The sequence below is a fragment of the Salvelinus fontinalis genome, chromosome 15 (assembly GCF_029448725.1).
Source record: "Salvelinus fontinalis isolate EN_2023a chromosome 15, ASM2944872v1, whole genome shotgun sequence".
Lineage (NCBI taxonomy): Eukaryota > Metazoa > Chordata > Actinopteri > Salmoniformes > Salmonidae > Salvelinus > Salvelinus fontinalis.
In genome coordinates, this window is record NC_074679.1 from 27611807 (window position 1) to 27623813 (window position 12007).

Below are 12007 nucleotides of genomic sequence, written 5' to 3' on the forward strand. Positions count from 1 at the left end.
CGCTTGAATTAAAAATGTGTTCCTAAAATGTATGAACGTGATTCCTCAAGCGTTTACTTTAGCCAATCAAACGTTAGAGGGCTGCAGGGGGTGGAGTCAAATATCTTGGTTTTGCGAAACATTATCCAGTAATTCTAAATTTATAACATTGTAACAGTGTGTGTGGATATATGACGTCAATATATAACTGTCTACTGTGAAGCAGGAAGAGGGGGATAAGAATGTTGCGCTGGAATACATCTGCGGTAGTTCTATCGTGCACGAGCATCAGGTTATTTTCTAATATCTATTTTTCAACATTCCACTATATTTTCATCTCATAATTGATTGTAGTTATGCATTGTGAAACAATACTATTTTTTCTGCCCTAAAACAGTAGTTTAGCATGTACTATTTTAACACCATAGACATAAGAATACATTTGCTAATGTTAGGAGAAGCAGTTTGGTTGCTAGGGCAACCCTTGCGCAGGCTCACATCATGTGCTGCTGGAGTTAAGATAACTTTTCCTGATATTTGTCAGTTCTGTGGAAAATAAAAATAGCTGGGTTTTTCTCACTGTGAGAGGTGTTTCTTGAAGAGGTGTTTTTGGAATATAATCAAAATGTCTTTCTTTTTCTTCTTTCCATAGCTGTCTGGTGAGTGTTGGGTTCAGAAGGACACACTGCTGCTAGGATGCAGGAGCAGAGGAACATTGTAGATCATCAGGCTTTCCTGGAGGATGGCCTGAGATCAGAGGTGCTGCTCCAACACCAGCTGCAAGCAATGAAGGAGGCCCACAAGCAGCAGCTGCAGGAGGCATAGAGGAGACAGAGAGAGGGCCAGAGAAGGATCCAGCAGAACTCTATGCTGTCAGCGGGCGTCGACATGTGGTCTAGTACTCCAGGACCTCTCAACAGGTCAGACAATCGTAGAGGTCTATCAAATCCTCTGCAGCCTGGGCATCTGTCACAACTGTTACACAGAGAGGATCACAGCAACTTCAGCATCAAGGCCAACAGAAACAGAGCAGCACCAACTAAGTAAAGAGGCGGAGTGTCAGAGGAAGTTCCGTGCTGTTCCTGTGCTTGTCCATGTGTTTTTGCACCTCTATGATGAGATGATGCAGGTGCGAGAGAGGGAGAGGAAGGAAGGCCATGAACAGAGGAAGGACTTCCTGCTCTCCATGCAGATGCCCTTCAGCTTCCTGGAGAGAGATGAGAAGAAGAGAGAGAAGCTGATGGAAATGATAAGCACGGTGACACAGACTCAAAAACCCAAGGCCACCAATGTCAGGAAACCAATACCTAAAGCAATCAAAGACCCTGTAGTCTCTGAGCATTTGAAAGGTGAGTTTCCTAAAAAGAAATCTCTTGAGATGTTGCTAAGGTACAGGAAATGGTATTATAAATGTATTATTATCCTCTCTAAATCTATTTCTTTTTCTCACTGAATTCTGCATGCTCTGTAGAGGAGCTGCGCAGGACGATATGCATCCAGCCGAGGGCCCAGGAGAACTTGAGGAAGTCCACAGCACCTATAGAGAACCAAACTCATACTGAGAACCCTGAACCTCACAGCTCCCAGCACACTAAGAAGGAGGTCCTGGCCTTCCTGGATCAGACCACCTCCCAGGTCCCTGACTTTGATAGGCTGCACAAGGCTTTCCACAGGGAAGCCTTGAGGAGGGCCGAGAGGAAAGATGTGACCAAGTGTCAGCCCTTCCACCTGCGGACATCAACCCTGCCCTCAAGAACAAGCAGGAGCAGCTCTGAAAAAGAACAAGTGAGCTTACTGTAGCACTCTGCAAATATAACTTAGTTCAGTATAGAAATGATATGTTTGTTGCTTTGGTTTGTTTCCTTGTGTTATTTTTGTTCTCAGGAATCCACAGTCAGTGCCTTTTTAAAGAGAAGCAATTCCTTCGGTGGTTTAACATCGCTGTCTACAGATATGCTTCCCACCTACATTACAGATGCAGCAAGGAAACGCTGTATGGCAATTAGGTAAGAGGGAACTGTGAACTTCACTATCAGATGTGTCTCTTTCATTCGCAGAGATCACAGTAAAGATGAGTATTACTCTCTCTGTCCTATGGTCCATCAGGTCTGTGGAGCAGAGGGAGAGCACGGAGCAGGAGAGTGCAGAGTTTATGAGGAAACACAGGATGAGGTCTCAGGCCATGAAGAAGACAGTGGCTGTCCGTGCCAAGGTCATGGACCCTCACAGCAGCCTGAAAGAGGTGTACCATGAGAAGCTGAAACAGCACCGGTGAGTACATGGAAATTCCTTAGATGAATACTAAAAAGAACAGACTGATTAAAGAGTTGTACTGTATTTATTTACCTAATGTGTCTGTGGCTCTGTACTTGTATCTCTGTCTGAAGTCTGAGCAACAAAGGATGAAAGAGTATAAGAAGGAGCTACAGGATATGAAGACCAGAGTCACTGACCGTCCTTACCTGTTTGAACAGGTGTCACAGGTAAACTTATGGGCTTGCAATGACCTGGAAACTACATTTATGGAATTGCAAACACTTGAGAAGAGCCTTTGAACTGTTAACTGCCCCTTTTCTATTTCATTGCTTTTGATGTAATTGCTCTAGAAAAACGCCAAGGCTGACGCAGATGCAGAGGGAAGCTGGTTTGAATGAGAGTTTGAAATGACACCGATCTTTAAATCTGATGACGATTGTGATGACCGAAGTATTGAGAGTAACATGGAGAAAAGGTACCTACAATGACAACAAGGGTGTGTAGCAGAGTGTCTACCCACTAACTGTTAGTTGTATTCATACAATATGTAATACCACTAGGAATACCACTGCAGCTGGAACTCCAAGGACGCCATGTGGTTTGGTAATTTATACAATGTTGCATTACATAATACAGGGAGACTGTCATAAAGTATTTAGTGAAGAGATGACAAATACTGCAGCCAAGCAAAACGTTGATGTAATTACAATATAGACATTTTCTAACCCGACATGTCTGATTTAGGGATGGAAACATAGACGTCTGGGAGAAAATTGAAGAGGTAGAGGAAGAGAGCGTGAAAACCAGAGTGGAAATAAATGTATGATCAAAAAGGTCGACCCGGCATGGAACTCCATATAGCCATTTTGTTTCAAAGAGCACTATGTTCTAAAATAATTCTAGTCTAATTTAACTATGTTGACCCAGTCTTTGACTGTCTGACATGTTTGTTATGGATTATGACCTTTCTAAAGAGGGACATGGGGCCTCTGGAGCTTTTAAATTGATATTAGCTGGAGCAAATGTGAGAAAATGAATAAAGGTTTATATAACTATATATTTATAAGTCATTTTGAATTTTACAATGGCAGGGTATTATGGAATATTAAATGTATGGCTGCATAATATTTCAAACTTATTAAAACTGACTATCAAAGGCTTATTTGGTTTTATACAATTTTGCCGGGATACGCGTGGCATTACAAAGGAGAACAGATACTTAGTAACCAGATGGAAAAAAAGAGTTTAAAAACAAAACATAGGCCTACAGTACAATACTACAGATTCTGAATGGTCCTGGTGTAGTTAGTATGTCATCCCTCACTGATAAATCAAAGTGCTGACAGTGATCTAAGGGATATTATAGTACGATATTAAATCTGTCATACAAGGCCATAAATATTTTGCCAATGGACAGGTCCTATAAGGACAGGAAATGTCGGAAATTGACATTTCTCTGATGCTTTGGTTAAGGTCTCTGGCTATTTCAAGAGCCACAGTGCCAGTTAAGTGTATAGGTCTAGACATTCATCTGCCATCACAAAAGTTATGTCAGTGCACTTTCCACGTCAAATGGGGTTTAATACTGGCCTCCACTGTGAGCTGAAGCAGTTTACAGCCAAGTATTCATGGGATTTTGCTAACCAGATGGAAATATCTGAATATGTATGTACATTACTGGATATCATTTTTTAAGTTGGCTGATGAAACACACTCAAAGAAGCTGACAGCAGATCCCTACACACTGTAGCTGGCAGCCGGCCACCATTCCAAAGGCTAACAGCTATCCGGAATCCTAGGGACAACTCTACCCTAAACCCTAACCAAAACCTTAATCCCTACCCTAACCTTGACCCTTACCATAACCATTTTACATTTCAACTTCAATGGGGTAGTGACGTCCCAAGGATCCCGGATAGCAAGGACCCATTCCAGAGCCATACCTTGTTGTCTCCATGGAGACGAGCTTATATGGTCATTTGGAGGGTTTCATCACAGAACCGTGATGTGAAGTCCCACCTCAAATGTTTGGCTGTATTCGGATAAAGATGGCTATGGAAGTCATTGAGTGACCTTAAATGGTCTTTTACACTGTACAGTAGGCCTGAAATCCCATCAATCAAACCAGCTGTAATCCCATCAATCAGCTGAAATCCCATCATTTAAACCAGGTTCACATCGGTTGGAGATGCTTGAATGACAGAAACAGTCACCTCCAAGAGAGCTCAAGCATCACATGACAGAGGTTCAAGGGCTCCAGTGAGGTTGTCATGGAAACCATGTTTCCCCTCTTTACACCCCCCAGTGGTCCAGCAGGAGACTGCTTTGTACCATCTTGGGTATTCCATACAGAAGTTACCATAAACACAGAGAATGCCATGGCGAACAGCATAAGATCATATGGAATACAACACTATCACCTCTCTAGCTCAGAGAATAGTATTGCAAGGCTGTTTAATTACATCCTAACTTTAAAGGTGTGGGCAAAAACCTATGTAATGAAACGGTTGAGCAAGCATTCCAATAAAACAGGCAATAGCATGGCTGAGAAAAAACCCATCTCTTATGTGGGGTAATGACATGCTGTAAGTTTGGCCACCAGACTTGGTCATCTGAGTGTCTGAGAAGACGCCTCTCCAAGCAGTTAAACAATAACCATATACTTTTGCAAAGGTGGAGCCCTCAAGTCTGTTATTACTTCAGCTACAATATAAAAATTCCCACACATTTCATTATTCAAGTGCTCCAGATTAAGTGTTTGTGGTTGAAGCACTACAGAGTTTCATTCAGTGTAGTTTTTGGGGCATAAAACTATCTGATGTTAGAAAGATTCATAGCAAGGTTAAAGAACAACTCTAAAATGTTAATTTTGGCCCCCAATTGGGGTCTGACATTCCCCATTATGCAACATCATGCTTATGATTAACTGTTTACTTATCCCGCATTAGTTCATTGCCCTCTAACATTATATGAGGTGACCAGTGGGAGGAGCTATAGGAGGGTGGGCTCATTGTAATGGCTGGAATGGAATGAATGTAATGGTATCAATCACATCAAACATATGGAAACCACATGTTTGACTCCATTCCATGCCACTACAATGAGCCTGTCCTCCTATAGCTCCTCTCACCCTCCTCTGGAGGTGACAGTGCAAGTCAAGGTGTGCCCTATATGTGTTTGTTTATTTATGGGGAGGTTGATGTTTTTGACAGCCCTTGGTTCACCTGCAGGAGGAGCTGTAGCTCATCACATACTCAACAGATAAAAAGAGAGAAATCTTTCCTTCTTTAGTGGGGTGAACAAATCCACAGCGCTGGAGAGAGAGCATAGCGGTAGAGAGAAAGGGGGAGGGACAGAGACAGCAGTCAGTGTGACAGATAAGAGCGGCGGATGACTTGTCTCTCTCTGAATGCACCGTGAGCAAGAGAGCAAGTAAGTGCACAAGGGTGCCTGCCAAAGCAGCTCTGCACACACACACACAAATACACACACACACACAGACTCCACAGCCTGCCACAGACAGGTAGCGTGTGAGGAGAAAAGAGTCTCACAACGAAGGTATGCTGGGATATACAACGATCATAAGTTCCTCTTTCTATTGTTTTGGTTTTTCTATGTTATGTCTTCCCTCTTGTACTTACACTTAGTTTCCAGGTGGGTCGTCAGAGGTTTCCCAAGCCGAGTCTACAGTGTAATGGGTTGCCCAGACCGGAGGCTTTTCCTCTGATCCTGCAAAGAGGTTGGCGTATTCCTGCAACGAGAACTAGTCCTCACATTGAGCGACCCTGGGCATGGAGAAGCTGACAGAGAAAGAGAAGGAGCTGATCCGAGTCAGCTGGGAGAGTCTTGGCAAGAACAAAGTTCCACACGGAGTCATCATGTTCTCCAGGTACAGTTCTGAGCTAAAGCTTTTTATTTGAGCAGTTAGGAATGGAGGGAATAAAGGAGTTAGGAGAAGTTGCATGTGTTCCTCCATGAAGATTTCATGGTGATTCGTATATCAGCCTTTACTGTATGTGTACCAAACAGAGTGTTTGTTGATATCTGCAGCATTTTGTTTTGTAAGAAAGTTTACTGAAATCTAACCATTCACTACAATTTGCAGTTGTATACACTGAAAATATCCCGGCATAGTGCAAACATAGTGTAAATAATGTAGTCACCATAGTAAACAGTACTTGGAGAGAGAAATACACTTAACCAACACAGATACTGCATCGTACACTCCCTATACCGGGACTGGAGGCTTGACTTGTTGCTTGGCGACTGGCTGCAATAGTCTTTATTTTGGAACTGCTGCTACTAAAACAGACGCTAGAGAAGAACTGTTGCCGACAGTCCTATTTCCTTACACCAGACATTAAAATCATAACTATTGTGTGACTTACAACTACGTGTATCTACAGTACTGCATTGTGTTTTGTGTCTGTGCAGACTGTTTGAACTAGAGCCTGCACTCCTCAACCTCTTTCACTACAACACAAACTGTGGCACCACACAAGACTGCCTCTCCAGCCCTGAGTTCCTGGACCATGTCACAAAGGTAACTTTGCACAGCCCATCACTGTTAAAACTGACAGTTAAATGGCTAATTCATGGAAACAAATCCACGGAAATGTCTAACTTCTTGCTGCATGTTGGTGTATGTTCACGTTTCTTTGTTTTGTGTGTATGTGTGTATGTGCGTACATTCTTGTGCGTGCTTGTGTGTGTGTGTGTGCTTGTGTGTCCAGGTAATGTTGGTGATCGATGCAGCAGTCAGTCACCTGGACAACCTCCATACCTTGGAGGATTTTCTGCTCAACCTGGGGAAGAAGCACCAGGCAGTCGGGGTTAACACCCAGTCCTTCGCTGTAGGACTACTGTCACTCTGATCACTCACTCTAATACATTACTGTCATACTGTGTGTACTGTACACTTTACAACTTTTAAGAAACACAACTTGCAACAATTTATCAATCTATGCCAATATTCAGAATATTTGCATGCATGTGTGTGTATGTTGCAGGTGGTGGGGGAGTCCCTTCTCTACATGTTGCAGTGCAGTCTGGGTCAGGGGTACACAGCCCCGCTGCGTCAGGCCTGGCTCAACATGTACACCATTGTAGTGGCGGCCATGAGCAGAGGATGGACCAAGAACGGAGAACACAAGACTGACTGAAACATAAGCTTGGGGTCTGCTACCAGTTGCTGTCTTATCACCCTCATGGTTGCTATGGAGTAAGGTTGTATAACTCACAGCATAAAGGTTTGATTGCTGTATATGGTGAACGAATGGCGTTATCACACTTGACACAACAAATAATGGTCGAATCACCTGGTGTTCAGAGTTAACTGTTTTTGCTGTGGATGTTGTAGCTGCCAGAGTGCTGCTATAACGTTGTGGGGATGTTATGGGTCAGCCATCTTTGGTCTGCAGTTTGAGTTCCTCATATTAGAGGAAGCATAGGGTTAAATTAAGGTAATAACTGAAATTGCTTTGTAAATAATGCCTTGATGTATCTACTCAAGTAATTACAATGATTGTGGTGGTTTTTGTGATGTATCTTAGAGTCACACAATTGTCAAACACTGGCTATATTGGCTGTATTACTTGGCTGGAATGGGCAGCTACGATATGGGCCCTCTCCCAAATCAAACCAGGGATATAGAAACATTGATCACAAAAGTACAGTATGTCCAAGATTATTGTTTAGAGTGATTGTCATGATTCTATCTTTATATCTTTGAGTTAAGCTAGGTACCTGATAATGGCACATACTAATGATCTCCTTTCTCTGTGTGTGTCCATGACCTGGAGTGTAACAATCCTTAGAGGTCATCTTGATTCTTAAAGCCATTGGTATTATTAACAAACACATTACTTTTGATGATGCTCAATAGAAAATGACAAGAACTGTTCATGTATTCTAAAGCTTTTCTATGTGATCTCTATGACTGTTAGGGTGTCCATGTGCACCTTTGTCTGAAATGTGTATGTGGCACTCTCCTCTCCTCTGACAGTAGAGGTTGTAAAGCCCACGTTGCCATATGCGTATTACCATAATATTTCAATAGGCTTCAACTGACTGTTACTTATTCTAAAATAAAAGGTTATTCTCCTCTCTTGAGTTCTAGCTAATTGATGTAATGGAACTCAACAGTAGATTATTTGCTTGAGGGTCTTTGGGCTTGACTTAGTTTAGGCTCATTCAGTTTTCACTAATTGTAAATGTAAAGTGGTGTTGAACCACATACTGTATCTATATATTGTAAATACTGCTATCATATGTTGTAAACAGGCCAGAAATATAGTAGTACTCTATTTTGGCTTTTTGGACCCAGTAGGTAATTGACAAAGCCAGGATTTATTCATACATTTTTTCCTTCCCTATTTAGCTCATAGTACTGCAAAGTTAAGAGCTTTTGGAGCTTGGAGTAGCTTTCTGTGGACAACCGTAAAGCATTTATTGATAAACAAATTTCACTACATCCTACCTGAAATAGTAAGCAATGATAGTTAGAGATGATAGAGATGATACTTAGAGATGTGTACGTCCTTTTTGCTGCTATGAACACATTTACCTATATGTTTCTATACAGTGTGTATCAGTCGTTATCTTCCTGTACATTGAAAGTCACAATGCCAAGTTAGCTATAATACACCAAGTATTTAATAATAACACTACACTACTGTATATCCAATCTGCTGATATGTGGTGAATATTGCTTCAGTCTGAGATTACTTTTATACAATGTATTTTTGTATTTTCAAGTGTTTTACGTATGTGAATGACTATATGCCATTGCGAACACAGTTTTTTCAAACTGTTACGTTAACCACAACATTTATGTAAAACCCATCTATTTTTCTTTTAATTTGCAGCACAAGGCTGTTAAGCGTTTTAAGTATTGATGAGTGAGCTTTTATCCTTAAGTCATGATAAATGTAAGAGAGACATTTGTCCTCAATCAGTATAATTGCCATATTATCAATGTGTGATCCCTAAAAGGATGTCTGTTGGCATTGAATACACAACCATTTCATTACCATTTCTAAAGGAGATCTCACTTTATCTTTCCTTTCAATCAACTGTGAGCTTTATTTTCAGGCCATGGCAGCACTACTAATTCAGATTTGTTCCTCTCTCCCACTTTCCAACTAGCATAATGAGTTTCCCTTACCAGATCAACCCTTCTCCTGAATCAAAAAGCATTATCAATAGAGAATCTACATTGAACGTGCTTTTTAGTTCAAGAATAAGCTTCATCTGAGTCTAGGAAACCAGACCTATGAGTTGAACACATTTTCTAATATGTCTATACATGGCACTAGGCAGATTGCTGTGTGTATTGTCTCTATTTCCAAGATCTGAGAGTAGGCCTGTTTTGTGTGTATGTGTGAATTGCATCGGTACATTTAAATAACATGAAATTCTGTTTATGAGTGTCTCAATGTCTACCTCATCAACTCGGCTGCGAAGAGCAATGATTTCAACTATCCTTTAACCAAAAACACATGACACTTAATGCAAATACATACTCCCTCAACCAAACAGCTCGTAAAATGGACCCCATCCTATACTTATGTAATGTGTTGTGTGCTTACTCAATTAATAGTAAATAAAGGTGATCTTTTGTGGACATACTACTGAAAAAAGATGACAATGTTTATTGTTTTTCTTCCACTATGTTGGTTTGTTTGTCAGTGCGATGGTAGTAATGCTGAGTTCAGGGTTTGTAATCAATCACACTATGCACAATTTCTCTCGCTCCGGTTGGCTATTCCTTGGGATTATGTAACATCAGTGTACTGGCTGGCCCCTTCCCTGTGGCTATAGAGATGAGAGGGACTTCATCTGAAAACCAGAGAGCAGAGTGAATATCATCCCACTTAATCATGCAAATGTCACATACATCACATCTCCAGGATTCCAAGAACTCTTAGCCGCTACATTGCTAATGTGCTTTCTTGCCCTTAAAATGCAGACGTAAACATTTTTTTAAGTATTAAGAGAAGCTTTGTGTGTGTGTGTGTGTGCATGAGGGAACGGGAGAGAGATGAGAGACAGAGCGATGGGGACTAAGTTGTTATGTACTGTATCAGATTGCCCGAACTTCATTCAACACATTAGGTTAATTTATCCCACAAAGCATTCGCATATTCAATTTGATTGCATCATTGTAAAAGTCACATCCATGAGCTGGCTGTCTGCTCTGGTGATAAAGCAGTATTTGACATGTCCCAAATCTGTCTCTCTGCTGCGCTCTCCATCTTCTCTGTCTGAGATTTTGGTTGATTGATGCTAGTCATTGCCTGTCCTACTGTGACTCAAAGGGAGTAACACTTAGGCTGGGGTGTAAATTCAGGGGATTGAGCTGAGAAAAACATTTAGTTTAACACATGATTCATCACATCACATAACATGGAGATGATCTGCTGTGCTGAGGATTGCTACGGCACATTCACCTCCACTAGGGATATAAAGGTCTTGTGAGGCAGCAGCTGTACAACCCAGTGGCATATGTAGGGATATAGAGACGGTTTGGCCACTTGCCATAGGTAAAGTATACGCGAGAGATGGGTGGATACAGAATAATTGAGGTAAGTATCTGTCTCCAGAGTGATCAACAGTTGTCCCATGAGGCCACTTGAGGACATTGTACAGTACCATACCTGACAGCTGCTGGAGGATCAGTCCTGAGACTTTGAGGGAGAAAAGCAGGCAGAAAAGACAACAGACACTCAATGTGTTTTGGAATGAAGGGGGATTGGATGTTGTCATGGAAACTGTTAAGCAAAGGTCCAAAGTGGAAGGAAGACAGACACTCTCCTCAAGTGGTGCTGGCTGGCAGGCGGCTGATATATGATACAGAGGAGAAGGGGCTGTAGAGAGATGGAGGGGGCTAGCAGACTGGGGCTAATCAGGTTAGCACTCTAAGATCATCCAGCCTGGAGGCAGCTGAGCACTGATGGCTCCACCACTGCTGCACAGCAACACTTACCTTAGCAACCAGAGGAAAAGCACTTCTCTGTCTGCTGTTTCATGACAGTTTTATTACAGTGTTGTTAACATGTCATAAACAGGTGAAGATTTTCAGTTGAAAGCTTAGAAAGCTTAACTTCCCAGTTAACTTGAGGTGTCTCAATTGGCATATAGTGCTTGTTATGTTATTCTGTTAGTACAGACTGCTCCACTAAAAAGTACAGGCAGGGATACAGAACATTGTTCCAGTAAGGTAGTATCTCTCTCTCTTGACTGACTTGCAGTCTAAACATTAGAAAGGTTATATTCTAATTGAAGTATGAAGCCATGCTAACACTCAGATGAAGCCCCCCTCTAATGGCACTGTTCTCCTGGATTAGATAACAGGTCTTGACACCTCTTCTGGGAGATGGAGACTGTGGCATTTCATGAGGACGACGTTCCTCTAATGAGCTCCACCTTCTGTGACACACTGCCTGCCAAGACCTTCACAGCTCCACACTGGATCTCACATCGATCTCCTCCAAGATCTGAGAGCAAGACACTGTCCCCCCTGTCTGGCCTTCAAAGCCCTGCCTGGCCTGGAACACACTGATCATCTGTCTGAGTACACTCACAACTATAGCCTGAGTCTACAATTCTACTGTAAACTTATGCAATCTGGGGGTGAAAAACAAAGCACAGCTTATATTTTCTTTACATAATTTTTAACTAAAGATATGTAAATATAAAACAGCAGCAACTGATTAAGTGGAATTTGCATGTGGAAATAAGGAGGCCGCATAAGCCGTGGGGGAAATGACAA

General features: G+C 41.9%; 1 protein-coding gene and 1 pseudogene across 5 annotated transcripts; both read left to right on the forward strand.

Annotated features, from left to right (window-relative positions):
• Positions 1-27: 27 nt before the first annotated feature.
• On the forward strand, positions 28-2385 carry LOC129812104 (protein FAM161B-like; annotated as a pseudogene).
• On the forward strand, positions 2073-9877 carry LOC129811687 (neuroglobin-1). Of its 5 annotated transcripts, none has more exons than XM_055863194.1 (8): positions 2073-2250; positions 2367-2462; positions 2586-2710; positions 2980-5793; positions 5883-6124; positions 6670-6778; positions 6969-7088; positions 7245-9877. In XM_055863194.1, exons 5-8 carry the CDS (start codon positions 6027-6029, stop codon positions 7395-7397), a joined length of 480 nt encoding a protein of 159 aa, XP_055719169.1. In that variant the 5' UTR covers positions 2073-2250; positions 2367-2462; positions 2586-2710; positions 2980-5793; positions 5883-6026; the 3' UTR covers positions 7398-9877. The 5 variants fall into 5 exon arrangements, with proteins under 5 accessions (XP_055719169.1, XP_055719171.1, XP_055719172.1 ...); XM_055863196.1 differs by having other exon boundaries at positions 5890-6124; XM_055863197.1 differs by having other exon boundaries at positions 2980-5667.
• The last annotated feature ends 2130 nt before the right edge of the window (positions 9878-12007 follow it).